The 25,997-nt window shown below is 43.6% G+C and overlaps 1 protein-coding gene and 1 long non-coding RNA gene across 13 annotated transcripts in view; one reads left to right on the top strand and one right to left on the bottom strand.

Annotated features, from left to right (window-relative positions):
- TRNAU1AP (tRNA selenocysteine 1 associated protein 1) overlaps nt 1–18,954 on the top strand; it is a 24,997-nt gene extending 6,043 nt beyond the window's left edge. Inside the window, exons 3-9 of the mRNA XM_082441128.1 lie at nt 644–743; nt 1,348–1,400; nt 3,456–3,587; nt 4,915–5,034; nt 10,048–10,210; nt 10,431–10,464; nt 17,397–18,954. Coding sequence (XP_082297254.1) covers nt 644–743; nt 1,348–1,400; nt 3,456–3,587; nt 4,915–5,034; nt 10,048–10,210; nt 10,431–10,464; nt 17,397–17,533 — 739 coding nt within the window. The 3' untranslated portion in view covers nt 17,534–18,954. The remainder of the gene's footprint in view (nt 1–643; nt 744–1,347; nt 1,401–3,455; nt 3,588–4,914; nt 5,035–10,047; nt 10,211–10,430; nt 10,465–17,396) is intronic.
- LOC309650274 lies at nt 18,858–25,997 on the bottom strand. Of its 12 annotated transcripts, none has more exons than XR_014257485.1 (6): nt 21,510–25,997; nt 21,015–21,070; nt 20,410–20,455; nt 19,975–20,048; nt 19,580–19,632; nt 18,858–18,996 (listed from the first exon to the last, which is right to left on the bottom strand). It is a non-coding gene; the product is annotated as an uncharacterized lncRNA (long non-coding RNA). The 12 variants fall into 12 exon arrangements; XR_014257487.1 differs by having other exon boundaries at nt 20,356–20,455; nt 21,510–25,965; XR_014257489.1 differs by having other exon boundaries at nt 19,975–20,059; nt 20,356–20,455; nt 21,040–21,070; nt 21,510–25,942.

The following is a 25,997-nucleotide window of genomic DNA, read 5'->3' as shown; positions in this document are numbered from 1 at the left end:
GGGGTCGAGGCGGGGCCGGGAGGTCGGAAAGGAACCATCTGGTTCCTGGGCTGGCTGGAGGAGTACACGGAGGCAGGAGCTGCTGCTAAATATTTGAATATACATTGCCAATAACTGGACATTCTGTTACACACCAACAATGCTCATATCACACTAACAAAATTAATGATTCCCTAATACCACATAATGGCCAGTCTACATTTAAATTTTTATGATTGTCCCCGGAATACCTTTATAGCTTTTTTTTTTGTTTTTTATTGAATTAGGATCCAGTCACAGATCAGATCCTGTATTGCATTTAGTTCTTTTGTCTCTTTTTAATGTAGAAAAGCCCACTTCTTTCTTTTCTCAGAACATTGACTTTTTAAAGATGTAAGATTGCCTTACATAAGGTTCTACATTCTGGATTCTGGTCCTGCATTCTGGATTTGTTTGTTTCCTTGTGGTGGTGTTTTACTTGTTCTGTTCCTAATATTTCCTATAAACTGGACATTAGATCTAAAGGTTTGATTGGATTGCATAGTAAACATTAATAGTATAGGCTCTGATTAGAAAAGGATTTTTTCCTCCCTTCAAGCCCAGACTCAGTCTCTCATCTGGGTATCACATCTTTAACCATTCCCTTTTTCTGTTTTCTCTCCAGGATCCCAGCTGGCTACTGCTTTGTAGAATTCGCAGATTTGGCCACAGCTGAGAAGTGTTTGCATAAAATCAACGGGAAACCCCTTCCAGGAGCCACACCTGTAAGGACACTGAGATAATGATGATGTTGCCATTTTTATTGTTACTGATAACTCATTTATTGAATCCCAACTGTATATTTTATTTAATCCTGTAACAACCCTAAACAGTAGGCATTGTTATCTTTGACAGACCAGGAAACTGAATCACAGGGAAATGGAATAACTTGCCCAAGGCAACACAGGTAGTAAGTGGCAGAGCCAGGATGCAAACTGAAGATTGGTTGCCTCTAAAGTCCATTCCCTTTCCACTCTGCACCGCTGCCTCCATAACGGAAGACTTGAAACTCTAGACCTCTTGCTTGAGAAAGTAGAACAGGCTGGCAGCAGTGAGGACACGTTTCAAGAGAGTTACATTCTGCTCTTCCCACAGTTACTTAGCTTACAGCTGCACCACGCTGGCACACCTGGGCTCATAGAACCATGGAGCTGGCAGTGCCCTTAGCGGTCATCCGTGCAACCCCCTCCTTTTATACAGGAGAAAAAGCTGAGGCTTAGAGAGGGGGAGATATTTTGGCCAAGGTAATTTATTTCAGTTTTTTTCAAATATTGTTTGACTCTTGAAACACCTTTCTCTGTTTTAGTTTGTTTGTTTTTAAATTTCCAGGCAAAACGTTTTAAACTGAACTATGCCACTTATGGGAAACAGCCAGATAACAGGTAAGTACAGAGTAGCCACAAGGTAGCTTCAAGTCCCAGGAAATGTCTGGATAGAGACAAGATGTGTCACTGTGCCGGTCACTCCCACAGAGGAGGATGGGGAGCCGAGTTTGGCCCCGCTTTGCCTCCCTCCTAAGGTCGACCCCCTCCCATCCCCATTGGTGGACGCTTCCAGTTTGCTTCCTGTCAAGGCCCATGTCTTCTCTATATTTGGTCCCTCCCCTAGTCCCATGACTGCCCACAGTACTGACATTTTATTCAGTAAGAATCGACCTGTTGTAGCAACATAAATTGATTGAGCATTCCAAATTGCTGTCTGAAAGCTTTAAAACAATGTATCAAAAGCTTTAGATAGAGTTGTACCCTTTGAACCTGTAATTCTGCTTTTCAGAGTTTATTCATTGATGTGTGTAAAGGTTAGCCTTGAAAGTGTTCATTGATAGCATATGATATCACAGTGGAATCTAAAAAAAGGATACAAATGAACTTATTTACAAAACAGAAGTAGAGCCATAGACTTAGAAAACTAACTTATGGTTCCCAGGGGATAAGGGGAGGGAGGGATAAATTGGGAGATTGGGATTGACATATACACACTACTATTTATAAATAGATAACTAATAAAAACCTACTGTATAGCATAGGGAACTCTGTAATGGCCTATATAGGGAAAGAATCTAAAAAAAGAGTGGATATATATATATGTATAACTGATTCACTTCGCTGTACACCAGAAACTAGCACAACATTGTAAATAAACAATACTCCATTAAAAATTTTAAAAGAAAGTATTCATTGAAATGTTACATATAATGGGCAAAATTGGGGGAAAACCCAAGTAATCTAATAATAGGGAAGGGGTTTAAATTACAATATGTTCATTATTTGGAATGCTGTGTATCTATTAATGTATCATGTTATAGCAGAATACTCATATGTTAAGATGTTGGTGAGATGGTAAAAGTGAAAAAAATGCTAGAAACAAAACAAGTCGTATCCAATTTTTGTAAATTCAAAAGAAGAAGCCAAAGAAAAAAGACAAAAGTATATATCAAAGTGTTCTTAGTGATTACCTTTGAGTGGTTGGGTTATTGGTAATTTTATTTTTCTTTTTCCTTTTGTGTATTCTGACTTTAACTTGAAATAAAATAATAATGAGTTTGCTTTTTTTTTTCGTAAAGAATTGTTCTAGAACAGGGGTTGGCAAACTGTGGCCTAATTTTGTTATCACCTGCAAGCTAAAGATGGTTTTTACTTTTTTTTTTTTGGCTGTGCCGTGCGGCTTGTGGGATCCTAGTTCCCCAACCAGGGATTGAACCTGGGCCCTTGGCAGTGAGAGTGTGGAGTCCTAACCACTGGACTGCCAGGGAACTCCCTTTACAGATTTACTTATGTATGTATGCATGCATGCATGCCATGCCATGCCATGCCACGTGGCATGCGGGATCTTAGTTCCCTGACCAGGGATCGAACCCATGCCCCTCTGTGGTGGAAGCGTGGAGTCTTAAGCACTGGATCACCAGGGAAGTCCCCGCTTTACATTTTTAAAGGGTTGTGAAACAGACAAAGAAAGAGCAATAGAGACCAGAGGTGTCCCCAAAGAGCCTAAAATATTTACTATATGGCCTTCATACAAAAAGTTTGCTGACCCCTGTCCTAAAAGTTGAGGGATTTCATGTTAGCACATCTTTAGGAGAGAAGGTTCAGTTCTCATTTTCCCTCTGCCTTTCACCATTTGAATTGAAAATATGCGGTGAATACAGAATCTCTAGTTTTATCTTTTGAGCACCTGTGACGTGTGCCCCCGTCTGCACTCATGTAATGCTTGAAGCCAGACAGGCGTTATACAGTGGGTGAGCGACTTGGGGCAGACGACTCCTTCCGTAACTCTTCTGCCAGGACTGCCAAATGAAACAGATTAGGACCTGGTCAAGGACCCATCAGATGTGTTGTTTCCTAAGGCGGCCCAGAAAAGATTTACCTAGAATGGGCCAAAAGAGCTCATCAGAACAAAAGTTTTGGTCTTTGTCTCTGAATTTTGTTCTCTCTTCTCAGCCCCGAGTACTCCCTCTTTGTGGGGGACCTGACCCCAGATGTGGATGATGGCATGCTGTATGAATTCTTCGTCAAAGTCTACCCCTCCTGTCGGGGAGGCAAGGTGGTTTTGGACCAGACAGGAGTGTCTAAGTAAGGCCTTCGTTTTACTGATGCCTCCCCTGTTGGTTGCAGCATTTATCTCATAGATGGAGGTGTGGTAACGAGGCCATGTTGCACTGTGGTTAAGAGCACAGGCTCTGGAGCTAAACTGCCTGGTGTGAATCCCAGCCTCAGTACTGCCCAGGGATTATGCAGCAGACAAGTTACTGAACCTCTGACCCTGTTTCCTCATCTGTGAAACGGGACTGATTAATAGTTTCTGCATCTCTCATGGGGTGGTTTAAGGATTGAATGATGTAATATAAATGAACCAATAGGAAATGCTTTATAGGTGTTTCTTCTTTTATTTATTATTGTTACTTTAAAAGTGGAAAGACCTCAGGAAAGGTTTATATGTATATATATTCTTTTTCATATTCTTTTCCATTACGGTTTATTACAAGATATTTATATAGTTTCCTGTGCTGTACAGTAGGACCTTGTTTATCTATTTTATATATAGTAGTTTGTATCTGCTAATCTCAAACTCCCAATTTTTCCCTCCCCCACCCCCTTTCACCTCTGGTAACCATAAGTTTGTTTTCTGTGTTTGTGAGTCTGTTTCTGTTTTGTAAATAAGCTCATCTGTATCATATTTTAGATTCCACATATAAGTGAGATCATACGATATTTGTCAGGAAAAGTTCTTTCTTGATCTGAGTAGTAGTTATGAGCTTGGGCTTTGAATTTGAATCCTGCTTCTACTATGACTTTGGGCAAGCTATTAAACCTCTCGGAACTTTGGTTCTGTCTTCAGTAGGATGTGGATACTCCCTTCACCAAGTTGTTGGACAGTTTAATGAGATAACCCTGGGAAAATGCTCAGCACAATGCCTGGGAAATAATAAATGGTCATTAAATGTTAGTTATCATTCATTTACCCCCCAAGTGGAATATGAGTTCAGGAGAGCAGGAACCTCGTCTGCTTGTGACTGCTGAGTCCTAGTGCCTCGTGTAATACCTAGCATACTCGGTAAATATTTACTGAATGACCTTCTATGACTGTTACTACTGCTGCTACTACCATAATGATAATAATAATACTTTCAAGTAGATTGGGAGGTAAGCTACTATTTGGGAAGAAGCCCTATCAGGACAGTATGGAAGAGACTGATGAACTGAAAGTGGGAATTCTGCAGATCTTGGGATCCTCCAGTGCTTGAATCTCGCGTGGCTCTGTGGCACCCCTCTGCTCATGGGGCTCTCAGCCCTGCGCGTGTGGTTTGATGGATTCTCTCCCTTCTCAGCCCCTTTTCCATTCTTAGGCTTTACCTCCATCACATTTGTGATCTAAATAGTGTGTGTTTTTCTTCTGCAGGGGCTATGGTTTTGTGAAATTCACAGATGAGCTGGAACAGAAGCGAGCCCTGACAGAGTGCCAGGGAGCAGTTGGACTGGGGTCTAAACCAGTGCGTCTGAGTGTGGCAATCCCTAAAGCGTGAGTCCCGCGCTGGCGTGGGGGCCAGGGAAGGCTTCTGGACTGACCCCCACCCACACACGCTTCGTCTGTTGTTGATAATCAGGGCGTCCACGTGCTGAATGGGAGGCTGCCAGGAGATTCAGTTCAGGCCACAATTAATGAGTGCCTGATATTTGCCAGGCTGGGTGCTAGAGATGAGCTAGCATAACCCTGCCCCTCCAGAAGCTCATAGCTGGGGAGAGAGCTATGACTGGGGGAGGCAGATGCATTCAGACGTCGCTGGTAGTGATGCTGGAAGAGCAGTTTGGGTCTGCAAACTTAATGTCCCTGCTCTTTGCCCAGTATTGCTGCTATTAAAAATTTATCCATACAGGGGCTTCCCTGGTGGCGGAGTGGTTGAGAATCCGCCTGCCAATGCAGGGAACATGGGTTCGAGCCCTGGTCTGGGAAGATCCCACATGCCGCGGAGCAACTAGGCCCATGAGCCACAACTACTGAGCCTGCGCGTCTGGAGCCTGTGCTCCGCAACAAGAGAGGCCGCGATAGTGAGAGGCCCGCGCACAGCGATGAAGAGTGGCCCCCGCTCACCGGAACTAGAGAAAGCCCTCGCACAGAAACGAAGACCCAACACAGCCATAAATAAATAAATAAATTAATTAATTAAAAAAAAAATTTATCCATACAGTTTATAAGAATTGAGCAGAAAGAAGAAAGTTACACTTTTTAGCCAATTTTAGCCTTTTTTATATCAGTGAAACCTACAGACCTCTTATGAGTGTCCCGTGCTATGGGAGTGGCTAAGAATTCATGATATAGGGAATTCCCACAAGCTGCGTGGTGCAGCCAAAAAAAAAAAAAAATTAATGAGAGAATATGTACATCACTATTGTACCTGTCACTCTGTGCAGAAAACCCTTCTTTCCTTACAACTCCAAGCAGGTTTTTTACTCCGATGTAAGACAGTTTTTCTCTGCATAGAATCTTCCATCCTTTGGCTCAAGCAGTGGTTCTCAACTAAGGGTCATTGGAACACCTGAAGACAAGTTTGGTTATCACAGCTGGGGGAGAGGTGCTGCGGGCATCTAATGAGTACAGGCCAGGGATGCTACTAAACACCCTGCAGTGCCCAGGGCAGCCCCTGTGACAGAGAACAGTCTGCCCCCGCCATCCAAATGTCAATTTTGCCAAGGCTGAGAAACTCCGTGTTAAAAGTAGAAAAGTGGCTGCACTCTTAGGGCAGAACTTCCAAATGGCCATGTTTTTTTTTTTTTTATTTTTTTATTTGGTTGCACCAGGTCTTATTTTATTTATTTATTTTTATATTTATTTTTGGCTGTGTTGGGTCTTCGTTTCTGTGCGAGGGCTTTCTCCAGTTGCGGCAAGCGGGGGCCACTCTTCATCGCGGTGCGCGGGCCTCTTCACTATCGCGGCCTCTCCTGTTGCGGAGCACAGGCTCCAGACGCGCAGGCTCAGTAGCCGTGGCTCACGGGCCCAGTTGCTCCGCGGCATGTGGGATCTTCCCAGACCAGGGCTCGAACCCGTGTCCCCTGCATTAGCAGGCAGATTCTCAACCACTGCGCCACCAGGGAAGCCCCCAAATGGCCATGTTTTTTAAAGCAGCAAAAGATTTGGAGGCTCTTTGCGGTTTAACAATGTTTTTAATACATGGAAGATCAGTTTGAGTGAGTCCCCTCCTCCAAATATTATTTGTTTTGAGCCATATTTTTTAAAATATTTATTTATTTATTTATTGACTGCATCAGGTCTTAGTTGCAGCACGTGGGATCTCTAGTTTTGGCATGCAGGCTCAGTAGTTGCGGCATGTGAGCTCTGTATTTGTGGCACACAGGCTCAGTAGTTGTGGTGTGCGGGCTTAGTTGCCCTGCGGCATGTGGGATCCTAGTGCCCCAACCAGGGATCGAACTGGCCTCCCCTGCGTTGCAAGACCAGTTCTTAACCAGTGGACCACCGGGGAAGTCCCTGAGCTCTATTGTATATATAAAAACATTAAAGAAAATATTTAAAAGAAAGGAATGTTCTCATTACGCTAAAATGACTGCTTATAATTTCTGGGTTCCTTTCCAGGCTTCTCCATTAGCTTCTGTGATGTATAAATATAGATACAGATGTAGATATAAATACATACACACTACATATATTTGGGTCAATTTACATGTGGTAGATTCATTTCTTCATTTTTTAAAAAATATTTTATTATTTATTTATTCATTCATTTGGCTGCATCTAATCTTAGTTGCGGCGCATGGGCTCTTCATTGCGTCACGCAGGCTTCACTCTAGTTGTGGCCCATGGGCTCCCGAGCATGCAGGCTCAGTAGTTGCAGCACACAGGCTCTAGAGCGCGAGGGCTTAGTTGCCTTGTGGCATGTGGGATCTTAGTTCCCTGACCAGGGATCAAATCCGCGTCCCCTGTATTGGATGGTGGATTCTTAACCACTGGACCACCAGGGAAGTCTCTCTTTATTCATTTTTAAATTACAATAACAATGCTAACTCTTTTTCTTCCCCAGTTTACTCATTATACACACTTTGCTATTGAGTTGCACAGTCGTCGTCATTGTACTATTTTTAATAGCTGCAAGATATTGTTTTGATTGTATATTCTGTCTAGCAGTTCCTCTGATGTTTACTATTTTGGTTGTTTCTGCTGTGTCACCATTTATTCAGTCAGCCATAAGGAGTCCCTACAACTGCAGCCCCGCCCTAGACTTTGAAGTTGTAGCTATAAACAAGAGAAACAAAGTGCCTTCTGCAGGGAGGTTATGTTCTGTTAACATCTGTTTCTTCACGGAACATTGTCAGTATTTGATGCCTGCCTGTGGGGAGGGGCCCTCAAGCACTGGGAATTGAAGGTGATAAGAGTTCCCTTTGAGAGTTAGCCTGTAAGAGCTGAGTGTGGAGAAACAGAAGAGAAGTATGCAGACCCAGGCCAGAGAGACTGTACCTCCAGTGACCTGAACATGTCAGAAGGGAGGTGGACTCCTTGGACACATGGCCAGGGTGGGGGGTGGCACGGAGGCAAACGTTAGCAGTTTCCAGCCTGGCAGTGGGCAGGGAGAGGGAATCTGTGCCGTCGAACTTCATCGAGCCACCCCATCAGGAGGTGATGCTAAGGCAATCACATGTGATCTGTCTAACTGCTCTGGCTGAGTCCTTCTCACCAAGCAGACATTAAACTCACAAGGAACTTGGGAAGAGCTCATCACACGTGGTTTTTTAAGTTTTTGAAAACAGTGGATCCTTTGCAGGTTTGACATTCTGTCTTTGGTTAGCAGTGGCTGGGATAGCCGTGGAATCAGAGAAGAAAGCTTTCTGCTGACCCTGGGCCTCAGCCCTGATTGGTGAATGCAGGAAGTGGGGGACGGGCAAGGGGTCTTGAGTCTGTCAGGGCAGGAGCTGTATGTAGTGGTGTGGTGGTAGGAGTGTGAGCCTTGGAGTTAAATTTGGCTTCATTTCTCTGTGTAGTCTTGGGTAAATCACTTAACTTTTCAGAGGCTCAGTGTTCTCATCTGTAAAATGGGAATAATAAATAATAGCTCTATCACAGAGCTTTGCAGGACTTAAAATAGGAGACTATGTATGAAAAATAATGGGCACAGGGACGTCCCTGGTGGTCCAATGGTAAAGAATCCCCCTTACAATGCAGAGGACACAGGTTCGATCCCTGGTCAGGGAACTAAGATCCCACATGCCACGGGGCAACTAAGCCCATGCGCCACAACTACTGAGCTCACGTGCAGCAACTAGAGCCCGCGTGCAACAAACTACAGAGTCCACGCGCTCTGCAACCCGCGCACCACAACTTCAGAGCCCACGTGCCCTGGAACCTGTGTGCCACAACTAGAGAAGAGAAAACCCACACACCACAACTAGAGAGAAGCCCACGCACCACAACAAAGAGCCCGCGTGCCGCAACGGAAGATCCTGCATGCCTCAACGAAGATCCCGTGTGCCGCAACTAAGACCCAACGCAGCCAAAAGTAAATTAATAAATAAATCTTTAAAAAAAAATAATGGGCACGAATCTCAAGTACCTACTCCATAAATGGTAGCTTTGACTACAGTTCCAGGCTACTTAAACGCTTCTCTTGTGTTTTTGTGGAGAAAAGGTGATAAGATATTTTGTAATTTAAAATGCTTCTTGGCTTCCCTGGTGGCGCAGTGGTTGGGAGTCTGCCTGCCAGTGCAGGGGACACGGGTTCAAGCCCTGGTCTGGGAAGATCCCACATGCCGCGGCGCAGCTAGGCCCGTGAGCCACAATTACTGAGCCTGCGCGTCTGGAGCCTGTGCTCCGCAACGAGAGACCACGATAATGAGAGGCCCGCGCATCGCGATGAAGAGTGGCCCCCACTTGCCACAACTAGAGAAAGCCCTCGCACAGAAACGAAGACCCAACACAGCCATAAATAAATAAATAAATAAATAAATAAATAAATAAAAAAAAATAAAAAAAAAATAAAATGCTTCTTGGATCATTATAAATCCAGATCCTCCAGGCCATGTTCACCTGAGCCTTTGTGGCTGGCAGAAAAACAGCCCTCCAAGATCTTGAGAAGGGGAAAAGTCAGTACTAACAAGGTTTGACAAGAGAGACAAACCTAACCATTGAAAACTGCCATTTTTGTTTGTTTTTTTTTGGCCGTGCTGCATAGCCCACGGGATTCCAGTTCCCCGACCAGGGATCGAACCCAGGCCCTTGGCAGTGAAAGTGTGCAGTCCCAACCACTTGACCACCAGGGAATTCCTGAAAGTTCCTATCTTTAAAGCTGGGCTCTGGGACCAGACTGCCTGGGTTTGAATCTATTATTCGCTGTGTGACTTTGGACAAATGATGTAACCTCTCTGTACCTCAGTTTTCTCATCTGTAAAATAGGAATAATGGTATATTTAACTGCATAGCACTATTGTGGGGATTAAATGAGTTAATCTGCGTAGAACACTCAGAACAGTCCCTGGTCACATAGTGTTATGGAAATGTTTGCTTATTTGTTTATTTCTTTCTTCATTTAAGGAGCCGTGTGAAGCCAGTGGAATATAGTCAAATGTACAGTTACAGCTACAACCAGTATTACCAGCAGTACCAGAACTACTATGCCCAGTGGGGCTATGACCAGAACACAGGCAGCTACAGCTACAGTTATCCCCAGTATGGCTATACCCAGAGCACCATGCAGGTAACCGTGATTTGGCCGGTCTGGCCCTCTTGGGTTACATCATCCTGTAGAGACCTGGGTGATTCTCCAGGATGGGATGGGTAAGGACGGGAGCTTGGGCTTCAGAAAAAAACAGAAGGAAAGATGAAGCAACTTAGTTCCTCTTATTAAAAATAAACCGTCCTAGTCATGGGCCAGGATTTCACCATGCTTCTCACCCACCTCTCTGGTCTCTTGGCAGACATATGAAGAAGTCGGAGATGATGCATTGGAAGGTAAGAAAGGAGTCCCTTCACTCAGTGGGTAAGATGTGAGTATTACCCGAGGGGGTAGTGCAGATCTCAAAGCACCCTGGGGAGCAACTGACGGGGGGTGGGAGCCCTGACAGGATATAGGTCTGTAGCAAAGACACCATTGCCTTATATTTGTTTCACAGTTTGTAAAATTCATTTTTTTCATTTCATGTTTTAATTTTTTCCCATATATCTTTAAATTACATGTTTTTCTCACTTTCAAGTAATAGTTATTGAAAGTTTGAAAAATACAGTAAAGTATTATGAAGAAACTGAAAATCACCCCCAATTTTGCTACATAGTAATAGCCATTATTACTTTTTTTAATTAAAAGTTTATTATGATTTTTACTGAATTTAAAGAAGAAAAAAGAAAGGAAATCGAGAGGAATTGCTAATCTTCAGACAAATGTTTTTTTCAAATGAGATATTCGTACTTCTTAAAGGAGTCTCTAAGGTTTGAAAAATTATAAAAAACAAGATTTTTTTTCAACATGTTTCTGAACAGATGTTAGGTTTAAGGTTTAAAGAAGTAAAATAACGGTTGTCATAAAATCAGACATTGATTTCTAAGTAAATAAAACTTTATGTAAGATAGATTTTAAACTTTGAGTCTTTTTCTAAGTCTGTTTTAAGAATTATTCTTTAAGAGAAGGTCAGGGGCTTCCCTGGTGGCGCAATGGTTAAGAATCCGCCTGCCAGTGCAGGGGACACGGGTTCGAGCCCTAGTCCAGGAAGATCCCACATGCCACGGAGTAACTAAGCCCGTGCGCCACAACTACTGAGCCTGCGCTCTAGAGCCCGTGAGCCACAACTACTGAAGTCTGCGCGTCACAACTACAGAAGCCTGTGTGCCTAGAGCCCGTGCTCCGCAGCAAGAGAAGCCACTGCAGTGAGAAGCCCACGCACTGCAAAGAGTAGCCTCCGCTCGCCACAACTAGAGAAGGCCCGCGCACAGCAACAAAGACCCAACACAGCCAAAAATAATAAATGAAATAAATAAATTTATTAAAAAAGAAAGAGAGAAGGTCATAGGGAAAGTGATCTGTAAGCAAAATATCCTTTAAAGGAAACATCTGCAGGCAAAAAACAAACTTGTCTACTTCGTAGCATTTTTTTTTTTCAAATTTAATTTTTATTTTCAAATTGGGAGGTAAGCTTATTTAAATATTAATGGGAAAATTGCTAAGAGGAACAAGAGCGCAATTATATATTTAGAGGGATTCATACAAATGATTAAACTGTTGACCAGCAGAAGAAACATCTATTGGATAAAGCAAATCTGTTAGTGGGAGGGGCAGCTATTATCATATTAATATCTATTGGGAGAAATGCCATATAATTCATTAAAATGTTTTTAAAAACTATACCTATAGGAATATTGTATATACTTCATAGCATTTTAAAGCACTTTCACTTATGTGTTGTCCTCTAATTCTGGCAGCAGTGACCCTAGGGGTGGACTGGGCAGGACATTGAGCTCCAGTTGACGGATGGGGAGCTGGCGATCCTTGCTGTCTTCTCAGGGTCACACAGTGAGTTAGAAGCAAGGTTGAACCTGGGGTCCCTGTCTTTCTATCCTCAGTCTCTCACCGTTTCCTGCAGGAAGCACTGCATTGCCTCCTTTTTAAAGAAATTATCCTGATTGTAATATTTGTGTATAACTCCTTAGAATTTTTCTATTTCTTTCTCATCCATTAATAGTATAATAATAGCCAACATATTTTGTGCCAGGCACTGCTGCCTGTCAACTCTTTGATGAGTAGGTACTGTTATAAACCCCATTCTACAGAAAAGAAAACTGAAGCTTAGATAGTTAATAATAGCTAACAGGTTGTACTATATGCAGGGCATTGTTCTAAGCACTTTACATGTATTAACTCATTTGACCTTCACTAGGGCTTTGAGGTAAGTACCACAGTTATCTTGATTTTACAGAAGAGAAAACAGGTAGAGAAGTTAAATTACTTGTTCAAGGTCAGCATAGTTGCAACATGGTAGCAAGAGGTGTTACTGTCTTGGAACCCCTGCAGTCTTGCCCCAGACTTCATGCTCTTTACCACAGAGTTATAATGCCTCCCTTTTTTTTTTCTTGGCCACCTCGCATGGCTTGCGGGATCTTACTTCCCCCACCAGGTGTTGAACCCGTACCTTTGGCAGTGAGAGCGTGGAGTCCTAACCACTGGACCACTAGGGAATTCCCTAACACCTCCCATTTCAACCTAATAGCCACACAGTGATGGGGCACCGCAGGGATTGGCATCCTTCATCTATCCCTTGGCTCAACAGGCCATCCTCCAGGCCCAGTCTTCAGAGTGAGGAAGGGTGCTTTATTGTACATGTGTCCATAGAGTTCAGCACACCCAAATGCCTGCCCTTGGGGATTCTCTGGTGGTCCAGTGGTTAGGACTCGGGGCTTTCACTGCCATGGCCTGGGTTCTGTCCCTGGTCAGGGAACTAAGACCCAGCAAGCCATGTGGCACGGCCAAAAAAACCCCAAACAAACAGACAAATGAAAAACAACAAGAAAACAAATGCCTGCCCTTGATGGAGCCCTTTGCTAGTCTGTTCCCATATGCTGATACCTCCACTGAGTGGAGTGACTAGAGTTTCCATATGGAGCTGCTGTACGTGCTCAAAGCTTCAACTCATAATTTAGATTAAAATTACAAGAGAAATATCCCTCTGGTGGAACGGGCACAGTACTTATGTGAAAAGATTCACCACTGACTTGTTGATTCAGCACTCACTGGTTGATTAAGAGTAGCTGAGAAAACTGGAAACAATTTACAAAAGAAGGGACTTCCCTGGTGGCACAGTGGTTAAGAATCCGCCTGCCAATGCAGGGGACACAGGTTCAAGCCCTGGTCCGGGAAGATCCCACATGCCACGGAGCAGCTAAGCCTGTGCGCCACAACTACTGAAGCCCGCATGCCTGGAACATGTGCTCTGCAACAAGAGAAGCCACTGCAATGAGAAGCCTGCGCACCGCAACGAAGAGTAGTCCGCGCTTGCCTCAACTAGAGAAAGTCTGCTCGCAGCAATGAAGACCCAATGCAGCCAAAAATAAATAAATATATAAAAAAGGGGAAAAAATATACAAAAGAAGCACAAATGGCCTATAAACCACAAGAAAAAAGAATCTAAACATACATTATTTGTGTCAGTCAAGGTTCTTCAGAGAAACAGAGCCAATAGGATATACGTATTTATAATCTGTAAGGTGGGCCAGCAAGCTGGAAACTCAGACAGAATTTCTGTATTACTGCCTAGAGGTAGAATTCCTTCTTTGGGAAACCTTGAGTTTAAGGCCTTAAGGCCTTTAATTGATTGGCTAAGGCCCACCCATGTTATTGAGAGTAATCTTTACTCAAAGTCAGTTGATTTGTTGATGTTAATCACATCTACAAAATATCTTCATCTAGACTGGGCACCAGTAACCTAAGCAAGTTGACACATAAAATGTAACCATCACACTGCTAATACTAGTAATCAAATACAAATTAAAATATACTATGTTTCTGTAAAGAATTCTTACAATGTTCATATCCATTGAATCAATTTTACCTGAAAGATTTTATCCCAAAATGATATCAGTACAGATAAATATCTAATAATAGGGGATTTGTTAAACAAATACAGTAAGGTTTTTGTTTGTTTTAATAAATTTATTTATTTTTGGCTGCATTGGGTCTTAGTTGCTGCGCGTGGGCTTTCTCTAGTTGCAGAGAGAGGGGACTACTCTTGGTTGCGGTGTGCGGGCTTCTCATTGCAGTGGCTTCTTGTTGCAGAGCACGGGCTCTAGGTGCGCGGGCTTCAGTAGTTGTGGCACGCGGGCTCTAGAGCACAGACTCAGTAGTTGTGGCACACAGGCTTAGTTGCTCCGCGGCATGTGGGATCTTCCTGGACCAGGGCTCGAAGCCGTGTCCCCTGCGTTGGCAGGCGGATTCTTAACCACTGCACCAACAGGGAAGTCTGGTAAGGTTTTTCTTAAGATTTTTTGTTTGTTTTATTAAATTATGTCTTTCTCTAAGAATATTGACATAGGAAAATGTTCTCAATGGAAAAAGTCCTGAAATAGGATATACAGGAAGATCCCAGTTAGGATTTTTTGTTTTTTATTTTGGGGGATATAATTCACATAACATAAAATTCACCCTTTTAAAGTGTACAATTCAGTAGTTTTTAGAATAGTCAAAAAGTCTTGCAGCCATTACCACTAATTCCAGAAGAAACCCTGTGAAACCACTAGCAGTCACTCTCCAGTATCCTGTCCCTGGCAACCACTCATCTACTTTGGATTTACCAATCATGGACATTTTAAATAAATGGAATCATGTATGATGTGTGGTCCTTTGTGAATGGCTTCTTTCACTTAACTTCTTTCACTTAGTGTTTTCAAGATTCATCTATGTTGTAGCATGTCATTCATTTCTTTTTATGGTTGAATAATATTCCATTGTATGGATATCCATTTTGTTGATGGACATTTGGATTGTTTCCACTTTTGGTATTATGAATAATGCTGCTATGAACATGCGTGTATAAGTTTTTGTGTGGATATAGAAAAGTCTTCAGTACTCTTGGGTATATACCTAGGAGTGCATTGCTGGATCATGTAGTAAACTCTTTTTAACCATTTGAGAAATGGCCAAACTTTTCCAAAAGGGCTTGGAGCCTTTCCATTCCCAGTAGCATATGAGGATTCCGGTTTCTCCACATCCTCACCAACAGTCATTATTTTTCATTTTAGCTATCTTAGTGGCTTTGAAGTGGTATCTCATTGTGGTTAGATTTGCACTTCTCTGACGGCTAATGATGTTGAGCATACTTTTGTGTGTTTATCGGCCATGTGTATATCTTTTTTTGAGAAATGTCTATTCAAGTCTTTTGCCCATTTTTAAATTGGGTTGTCTTTTTGTTGAGTTGTAAAAATTCTTTCTATTTTATTCTAGTAGCCTTTATCTTTGAAGATTGTTTAGGCTATTTTGGGTGCCTTGTATTTCCATACAAATTTTATGATCAGCTTGTCAATTTCTGCAAAAAAAAAGGCAGTTGCGATTTTGATAGGGATTGCATTGAATCTATAGATCACTTTGGAGAGTATTGCCATCTTAACAATACAGATCTTCCTCGACTTAAGTTAACATTAAGTCAAAAATGCATTTAATACACCTAACCTACCGAACGTCATAGTTTAGCCTAGCTTAAACAGGCTCAGAACACTTAACATTAACCTACAGTTGGGCAAAATCATCTAACACAAACCCTATTTTATGATAAACTGTTGATTTTCTCAATCTATTGAATGCTGTAATCCTAGTGAAAAACAGAACAGTTTCAGTGTATTACTTGTTTACCCTCATGATCATGTGACTGCTGCTGCCCAGCATCACAAGAATATTGTACTACATATCGCTAGCCCGGGAAAAGATCAAAATTCAGTTTCTACTGAATGTGTGTCACTTTTTTACCATCGTAAAGTTGAAAAATCATGAGTTAAACCATCATTAAGTCGAGGGCCATCTGTATTTGTCTTCCAGTCGAAGTACGTGGGATTTCTTTATTAAGGTCTTTAATTTCTCCAGTTAATTTTAAAATGTTTTAATGAATGGGTGTGTACATTTTATTTTTAAAATTCATTTATTTATGGCCACACCCTAGGCATGCGGAACTTCCCCAACCAGGGATCGAACTCATGCCCCCTGCTTTGGAAGCACGGAGTCTTAACCACCCGGGAAGGCCTGGGTGTGTGCATTTTAAACCAACAGTACTAAAAGGAAAATATAAAATGTTATCAGTCATAGTAACTGAGGATTCTTTTAAACTTTTTGAATTGTGAAATATAAGTACATGGAAAGGTAGATAAAACATGTATAGTTTGATACATAATGATGAAATGCCCATGAAACCTTCATTCAGGTCAAGTGGAAACATTGCCAACATTCCCCCAGTCACAACCCCCAACCCCGCTAAGGAAAACTACTTACTGTATTGGCTTTTGTAGGGACAAAACTTCTTCTCTTTATAGTTTTATCACATACATATGCATTCCTAAACAGCAGGGTTTGGTTTTGCCTGTTTTTGAACTTCAATGCTGTTGTACTGTATGTACTGTCTTGCTTCTTTCATTCAATACTCAGCATTTTATTTGTGAGACTCATCCAAGTTGGATGCAGCTGAGGTTCATTTTCAATGCTAGGTAATATTCCCTCCTAAGAATAGTTTACTTGTTAGGGTTTTTAAAAAAAGAGAAAACTATTATGTATTTTGTCATGATTTCTGGTGAACAAATACCACTATTGCAATCAAGAAAGACAAGTTCAAAAATACAGGACTTGGTGTTTCAGCTCCTGTATTTGACCATAGCTCTTTCATTAGACATTCATTGTTCTTGATTATTTTGTTGATCAGATTTTCCAAACCCAAACTGAAAAACAGGACCACACCAGAAAATCCGGGGCATGTGACAGCTAGAGATATGTGTAGTGTTTAATAAATGTGGAGTAACAGCCGCCATTATTTGAGTTCTAATTACATGTGTTACATTCTCCGAGTACAGTTGACCCTTGATCAGCTCACAGGGGCGCCTACCAACGTCACAGTCAAAAATCCACATGTAACCTAGTCAGCCCTCCCTATCCTCTGTTACTCCACGTCTTCAGATTCAACCAACTGTGGATTGTGTAGTACTGTAGCATTTACTCTTGAAAAAATCCACATACAAGTGGACCCACGTGGGTCACACTCATGCTGTTCAAGTATGAACTGTGCATTGCCCTGTTTTCATCCTCACAGGAACCCTGCAAGGCAGTGCTGTCAGCCCACGTGAGGAAGGAGGGTACTGAGTCTCTTGTGGCTGCTGAGTGCTTCTCCCCTCTGCACCCCCTGAACCCATCCTTGCTTCTCTTCCAGACCCCATGCCACAGCTGGATGTGACTGAGGCCAACAAGGAGTTCATGGAGCAGAGCGAGGAGCTGTATGACGCGCTGATGGACTGTCACTGGCAGCCCCTGGACACGGTGTCTTCCGAGATCCCTGCCGTGATGTAGCCAGGACAAGGCACAAGCCACAGTGGACTCTGGGAGGGAGCTAAGAGACTCCTTTTTTAAAAAAAGATTACTTCAAGAACTTTTACCTTTTTTGAAATGTTTGGTAAGATTTTAGTCATCAACTGTTTCCCGAAATTATGACTATTTCCTGGGATACTGCTGCCTTCATTTGAGCCATTTGAGTTTGAAAATGAAGGGACCAGTTGTTAGAAGAGGGTCGAATGAGGTTCCCATTTTCTTTGAACAATAATCATTTATCCACGTAGGGTTATCTACACTCCTGGAGATAAGGATTAACCACCAAAGTTAACAGTTACTAAACCAACTTCTTAAGTGACAGGCACATTAATCCTTAAGGTTCTCTTGCGGTCAGAGTGCATGGATTGCCTGCTGGAATGGTGCCAAATGGTGGGCAATTATCTGCTTTCAGGTATTCCCTTCCCCCAACAAACCTGCTTCCAGTCTGGTGGCTAGGGAGAGTTCATTATTCAGACTGGGAGGAAGTGGCCCATTGAGGGGTGTTGGGGCCAGCTTAATCTAGACCAAAAGGCCTGGATTGTTTTAGGTACAAGCCTGTGCCATCTATGTGCCAAGCCCACCTGTTAGTAGGTATTAATCCATTTATATATAGGAACCGGTAATTCAGAAAGATAACCTGACCATGAGATCAACCGTCACCAAACCAGATCTTGATGCCAGCCTTACACATCTCTGTACTTATTTTCCAAATAAATTTGGAGATCCCATTTGACTTACCACAAGGACCCTCCTGAAAAGCCTTACCTATAGCTTTGTGCTAGGAAACTGGGGGGGTGTGTGGAGTATACTGCCTTCAAAGATCATTAAGTACCAGTCCTGCACTCAGCCTGAATTCTCACTCAGCAAGAGTAATATAATTGCAATTATAGAACTGGTCGTTTTGTTCCTTTCTGAGATCAACCTTTTCTTCAGAAATTAGACTATAATTCATTCTGGGTCTTACGGGAGTATTTAAATAGGGAATAACCAACAATTTGAGGGACATCAAGAAAATTGACAAAAACATACATCCAGGAATCTTTTTTTTAAAAGATTTATTGATTGATTGCTATGTTGGGTCTTCAGTTTCTGTGCTAGGGCTTTCTCTAGTTGCGGCAAGCGGGGGCCACTCTTCATCGCAGTGCACAGGCCTCTCACTATCGTGGCCTCTCTCGCTGCGGAGCACAGGCTCCAGATGCACAGGCTCAGTAGTTGTGGCCCATGGGCCCAGCCGCTCCCGCGGCATGTGGGATCCTCCCAGACCAGGGCTCGAACCCGTGTCCCCTGCATTAGCAGGCAGATTCTCAACCACTGCGCCACCAGGGAAGCCCTAGGAATCTTTTATTGGTCACTTGTATGCCAGGTACCAGCATCAGAAAAAAAGGTGTTTCCACCTAAAAGAGCCCCTTGTCTCTTCATTTGCCTCTTCCTGTAGTGTTTCTCTCCTGAAAAAGAAGTGTACGCCAGTGTGTTAATAATGCCCCAATTAATCAATGCCACCCAGGTTTTCCTAAGGGCTGGTCTCAGTCCCATATCCGCATTTATCATCCATAGATGTCCACTCAGATTAGGTTTCATCCTGGACCAGTCACAGCCTGAAAAAATACCTTGAGCTAGAATAGAACCACTCTCCCAGGAGAGGGGTGGGTAAGACTCCAAGGTTACCAAAACCAATGAGCATGAGCTCAAGCCATTATTGCATTCACAGTAGTCAGCCCTTGCTGTAAAGACACAGGGCTGTCCCTTCTGCCACATTCTACTCTGAAGGTGTGTTCTTGGCATTTAGCATAGGCAAATCTAGCAGACCAGTTCACACTGTAAACATTTATTTTTTGTCCTCCGGTTATGAAAAGCCAACCAATACAGCACACAAGGCCAGATGTAAATGATATATTAAAAAGAGAAGACTTTTACACACAGACCTGAGTAGCCTTATTATCTACTGGCTACACTGCTTAGGGTGATGACAGTGAAATACTAATGGAAGCTGCAAGAAAGTTGTGAGAAAGCTTCTGGCATTCAACTCACCCAACTCTGTAGATCCACAATCACAGAAGACGACAGCTTTACTGGTAACAGATCTTAGGAGGGGAAAAAAAGAACACTCGATCAGGAGGCAAGAAAGCTATGGATAAATCCCTCCCAAATACAGAAATATTAGTCAGCAATCACTATACCAACTGCCCAGAGTTTCACATACAGCCTCCCTTTAAGCCTAAGATTATCCCATTTTACAGGGGAGGAGGCAACAAGTTCCAAGAGAATTCAACCTTGTTTGAAACTAGCCCACATGCTATATAAGCAGACAGCATGAGCACAGCTTCAGTACTACTATTCCTCCTTTTACGACCACCAAGACCAGGGTTCAGATCTGATGGGAAAGGGAACCGGAGGGTCAGGCTGTCTTCAACATCCAACTTTACCTTATTCTAAAGCATGGCTCCAGCAACAAGCTGGTATTTTCAGATACTTCAGTATCAGGCACTGCCAGTAAAACCTGGGGGCAACCTGCAGAAAAAAAGTGTGGAAGCTCTAAACCAAAAAGTTGATCCATACACGGAAGTTGACTTTTTTGATGGAAACACATGGACTCTGGTGGAAGGCTTCCAGCCCAGGTCCTGAGATACTATAGGAAAGGCGAGTGGCAGCTGCAGGTATTATGCTGACCTGCGCTGTCAAAGTCTCTCCAAGTTGCTCTTGCATGCAGTTGGAGATCCCATGGCCACAACAAGCCACAGCCCTTGGAAACATGCTGTACTGACCCACTAGGTAGCTCCCAAATTACGTCTCTACACAAAACCTACCAGGTCCTGAGGCTGCTGTGTTCCATCACTGTCATGACCCCAGTCTTCACTCACCAGAAAGGTCAACTTCAGTCATCCTGGAATCTTCAATCTGGCACAGCTAAAAGGAGAACACAATTGTCCTGAATGATCTTAATTGTTCCCTTCATTTGGTCTTAAGAACTACGGTTTTTGACTAGCCTTTGGTCCTAAGTACTGATGCCATAAGCTTTTCAGGGCAATGACCCAAAGCATGACCAAGATCTGCACCACCTGCCACGGGATTTTGCCGGTACAGATATCTAACCCACCCCCATCTACCCCTCCATGCTGGTTCTTGGCCTCTGCAAGCTACTTCTCAAAAGCCTTATTCCGTATGTATGTAACTCTGTATGCAAGACCCCATCAGTGGAACATTTCTGCTGGCCTCTGGAAATGTGTCAATTCTAATAAAGGTCTCTGGCTATACCTGAGAAATGGCAGGTACAATGGGAACTGTCTTTTCCTGAAATGTTGCAGATCAGTTACAGCAAACAGAACAGCGACCGTCAAGGAAAACTGTCACTCTAGGCTCCTTTTTGACCACAGCAGCTATGTGGAAGCAGCTACAGCTTCGATAAGGGCCACAGGGTAATCCAAATCACAGGGCAGGCCCAACACTGTGCAGCCCTCAGACTCACCTAAATCCTGTGCATCCGGACTTACCACCAATTCATCTACTGGGACACTCTGGAGACTGAAAAAGGAGAACAGACATCCTATAGGTCCCAATCACCACTTTGTTTTACTATGTGCCAGTGTTTTGTCTCGTTTATCTTCACTGGACCATTTTATCATCCCCATTTTTTATAAGATTTAGACTAATTAAGTTACTTGCCGAAAGTTGTCTATCAATGGAATAAGCGACAAACCTGGGATTCAAAATAATATCTGAATGACTAAAGCCCGTCCTCCAGAAAACCTTGTCCTTATGCCCACCATGGTGACTTCCTTAACATGTGCTGTGCAGCCAGATAATTTAGATGAAGGCACGGAAGTCACTTGCCCAAGATCACCGAGCAGCTGTCACAGGCATAATCAAGGTCTGGCTGACCCCATCACGTGGTCTCCCCCCAAATTAAGCCACTTCAGTCCCAGAACTGCCGTGCACCCGGCCGCCTGCCCGCGTTACTCACCCGTCACACCGGAGCACAAGGCCCTGCGGGCCGAGGCAGGAGCAGGGCGCGGCCCTCACAGGGTCCGGCTCCTTTCACTGCGCATGCGGCCAACGTGGCCTTCCGGACCTCGGTCCGACCAGGTCGGCAGGCCAGGGTCCTCCACACTGCGCTCAACATCCCGCAGCCTCGGGAAGCAGCTCCGGCGAGTGTGGCGCCGGTGGCGCCGAGGCTAAGGCCGGGTACGGCGGAGGATGGGCGTGGACCACAGCAGAGGACCCGAAGAGCCAAGAGAACAAGGACGTGGTAACCGGGAAAAAGGGTAGCCGCGTGCCGAGAAGGGGTTTATATAGGCCCCTCCCCTCGCGGCCGCGCCTGACAGTTGGAGCTGCGCGCCGCGCAGGCTGCTGGGAGTTGTAGTTCGTTCGCCGCCAGCGCTGGCCGCGTGTCTGGCTCCCAGCCCCAAGCGCGTGCGGGGCGAGGCCCTTTTCACTCAGATGGAGAAACCTTTTGGTTTCTTCCGGACCGGAAGAGGTTCCTCCGCCTTCCTTCAGCATTCAGTGAATGTCCAATACCGGGGACTGGGTTCACAGATACCGCTGTGCCATCTGGAGTTCAGTCAGGGGAAGACTTTCAACATCGGGAAGTTAACCGTTAACCCTGTGAGCTGAGAAAGTGCTGCGTTCAGACCGCCGTGGGCACGTGGAGGAGCAGTAACTCAGTTGATTTCGGGGAGGAGCTCTGTGAGGTCTTCTTGGAGAGGGATCTTGGGGAGGGCTTCCTTCCCAAAAGTTAAGAGGCGACTGATTACAGTACTCATGAGATGAATGCATTATTTGTTCAAGCCTCATCTCTTCGATTGATAGATAAAAAATTGTATTGGGGCTTCCCTGGTGGCGCAGTGGTTGAGAATCTGCCTGCCGATGCAGGGGACGCGGGTTCGAGCCCTGGTCTGGGAGGATCCCACATGCCGTGGAGCAACTAGGCCCGTGAGCCACAATTACTGAGCCTGCGCGTCTGGAGCCTGTGCTCCGCAACAAGAGAGGCCGCGATAGTGAGAGGCCCGCGCACCGCGATGAAGAGTGGCCCCCACTTGCCACAACTGGAGAAGGCTCTCGCACAGGAACGAAGACCCAACACAGCCATAAAAAATAAATAAATAAATAAACCCAAAGTTTAAAAACAAAAACAAAACTTGAGGCAGGGCCTGTGCTCTGGGCTCCCTCTGCCTCAAAAAAAAAAAAAAAAAAAAAAATTTTATTGAGGGCTTCCCTGGTGGCGCAGTGGTTAAGAATCTACCTGCTAATGCAGGGGTCACGGGTTCGATCCCTGGTCCGGGAAGATCCCACATGCCATGAAACCTAGAAAAAAGCCCGCGCGCAGCAACAAAGACCCAATGCAAGCATAAATAAATAAATTAATTTTTAAAAAATTTTTGAGTGCTTGCTAAGTACACTGTTCCATTATCTCAGCTAGTTTTCATTAACCCTGTGTGTGGGTATTATAATTATGCCTTTTTCACAGATAAGGAAACTGAGGAATGGATCACACAGCTAGCAAGCGAGGTAAGGACTGGAATGCGGAAGTCCACCTCAAACGGCACACTCATAATCACTGTGCCATGTGCACGTTTTGCCCATAGAACGAATAAGCGTCAATATAAAAACAAGTAGTAATTGTCAAGAATTAAGCACCTATTCTGTGCTTAATCTATTAATCAGGTTTCATCCTTACATACACTTTAAAAAGTTTTTATCCTTACCTACACTTTAAGAAGTGTTACTGTTATTCCCATTTTGTGGAGAAGGCGACAGACTCTATGAGGGTTAAGAAATTTTCTGATGACTTCCAAATGTGTTTCTTTAGCTCCGCTTTTCTTCTGAGCTCCAGACTTGATATCCTGCTGCTTCCGTGACATCTACACTTGAATGGCTATTTATTAATAGGCTTCTCAGAATACAGTCTTTCCTCCTCTAGACCTGCTTTTCCCCATCTCAGTAAGTCCTTAGGGTGACCCAGGACCCCTCTTCTTCTAACATCCCACTTCCAATGCATCAGCAAATCCTGTGTTCACCTTTAAGATGCGTCAAGAATCTGACTATTTCTGCACTTCCCTGGTGGTCCAGTGGTTAAGAATCCGCCTGCCAATGCAGGGGACACCGGTTTGGGAGAATCCCACATGCCACGGAGCAACTAAGCCCGTGAGCCACAACTACTGAGACCGTGTGCCACAACTACTGAAGCCCGCACGCCTAGAGCCCGAGCTCCGAAACAAGTGAAGCCACTGAAATGAGAAGCCCGCGCTCACCGCAACCAGAGAAAGCCCGCACACAGCAACGAAGACTCAACACAGCCATAAATAAATAAATAAATAAATGAGAAAAAATGAAACTGTAAGTCTCTAAAATAATGAGACTAAGGCTCATTTAGCTCTTCTATTTAGATCTATGATACATTTTGAGTTAATTTTTGTGTATCATGTGAGGTAGGAATCAAGGTTTGTTTGGTTTTTTATTTATTGCATATTGCCTATCCAATTGTTCCACCTTCAATTTTGTAAAAGATCATCTTTTTCCATCTAATTGCTTCGGCATCTTTGTTAAAAGTCAGTTGACCATATGTGTAGGCCTGTTTCTGTATTCAGTACTATACTCTCCTGGTTACTGTAGCTTTTTGCTTTGTTCTTCTTTTTCAAAATTGTTTTAGCTATTCAGTCCTTTGCATTTCCATATAAATTTTAGTATCAGCTAATTTAAAATTTTTAAAAAGCCTACTGCGATTTGATTTGTATTGCATTGAATCTATAGATTAATTTGGGAAGAATTGACATCTTAACCATATTAAATCTTCTATACAGATGGCTAATAGGCACATGAAAAGAAGCTCAACATTACTAATTATTAGAGAAATGCAAATCAAAATAAGGTATCACCTCACACCAGTCAGAATGGCCATCATTAAAAAGTCTAAAAATAACAAATGCTGGAGAGGGTGTGGAGAAAAGGGAAACTCCTACAGCGTTGATGGGAATATAAGTTGGTGCAGCCACCATGGAAAACAGCATAGAGGTTCCTTAAAAAGCTAGAGTTGCCACATGATCCAGCAATCCCACTCCTGGGCATATATCCAGAGAAAACTGTCATTTGAAAAGACACATGCACCCAATGTTCATAGGAGCACTATTTACAGTAGCCAAGACATGGAAGCAAGCTAAATGTCCATCAACAGATGAATGGATAAAGAAGATGCGGTCCAGGGACTTCCCTGGTGGCACAGTGGTTAAGAATCTGCCTGCCAATGCCAGGGACACAGGTTCGATCCCTGGTCTGGGAAGATCCCACATGCCACGGAGCAACTAAGCCATGCGCCACAACTACTGAGCCTGCACTCTCGAGCCCTCAAGCCACAATTACTGAGCCCATGTGCTGCAACTACTGAAGCCCACGTGCCTAAAGCCCGTGCTCCGCAACAAGAGAAGCCACCACAATGAGAAGCCGCGACCGCAACGAAGAGTAGCCCCCGCTCGCCGCAACTAGAGAAAACCCGCGCACAGCCAAAATAAATTAATTAATTAATTAATTAATTTTTTAAAACAAAAAAAAAAAGATGTGGTCCATATATACAATGGACTACTACTCAGCCATAAAGAATGAAATACTGCCATTGTGCAGTTTATTATGTATCAATTATATAATAAGATGTAAAAAAAGAAAAAAGTAAGCAAGAGAAAATCCAGATCATGTAATTCACCTGTCCCCAAATCACTGACTTCTCAACACATTTGGAATAAAAGTTGAAGTCCCCATGATGGCCTCTGAAGCCACAGATGATTGCTCTCATTGCTCACCACTTGCTCCCCATTCGTTCAGCTCCCTCTCTCTGGCCTCTGTGCTCTTGGAGCATCCCTTGCCTCCTCCAGCCTCAGGGCCTTCACTCTTGCTGTTCTTCCTGCCTGGAACTGTCCTCCCTGTAGATCACAGACAACCACGCTGCTCACTCCCTCTCTTCCCCTGGTTTTCTGTTCAAATGTCACCTCCTCGGACCACCCTATTTTTTTTTTTTTTTTGAAGATTTTTTTTTTTTTTTGATGTGGACCATTTTTAAAGTCTTTGTTGAACTGGTTACAATATTGCTTCTGTTTTATGCTTTGGGTTTTTTTTTGCTGCAGGGACTGTGGGATCTTATCTCCCCAACCAGGGATCAAACCTGCGCCCCCTACATTGGAAGGCAAAGTCTTAACCACTGGACCACCAGGGAAATCCCCGGACCACCCTATTTTGATATAGCACCCTGCCACCCTTCAAGCTATGGCTGGTTACTTAGAACACTTATTGCTCCCTGTCATCACGTCTTATATGAGTATATTTTCTGTCTTCCCCATTACAAGTGAGCTCTCCAAGAAAAGGAATTGTGTCTTTTTTCCCACTGCTGTATAAGTCCCAAGTATGTAAAAGATGGCCAGGACTTATTGAAATAATTACTACGTGAATGAATTAATTAATGAATAAA

This window comes from Balaenoptera physalus, assembly GCF_965194825.1.
Source record: "Balaenoptera physalus genome assembly, chromosome: 1".
Lineage (NCBI taxonomy): Eukaryota > Metazoa > Chordata > Mammalia > Artiodactyla > Balaenopteridae > Balaenoptera > Balaenoptera physalus.
Note: the sequence above shows the minus strand (reverse complement) of the source record. Positions and strands in the feature narration are given on the sequence as shown.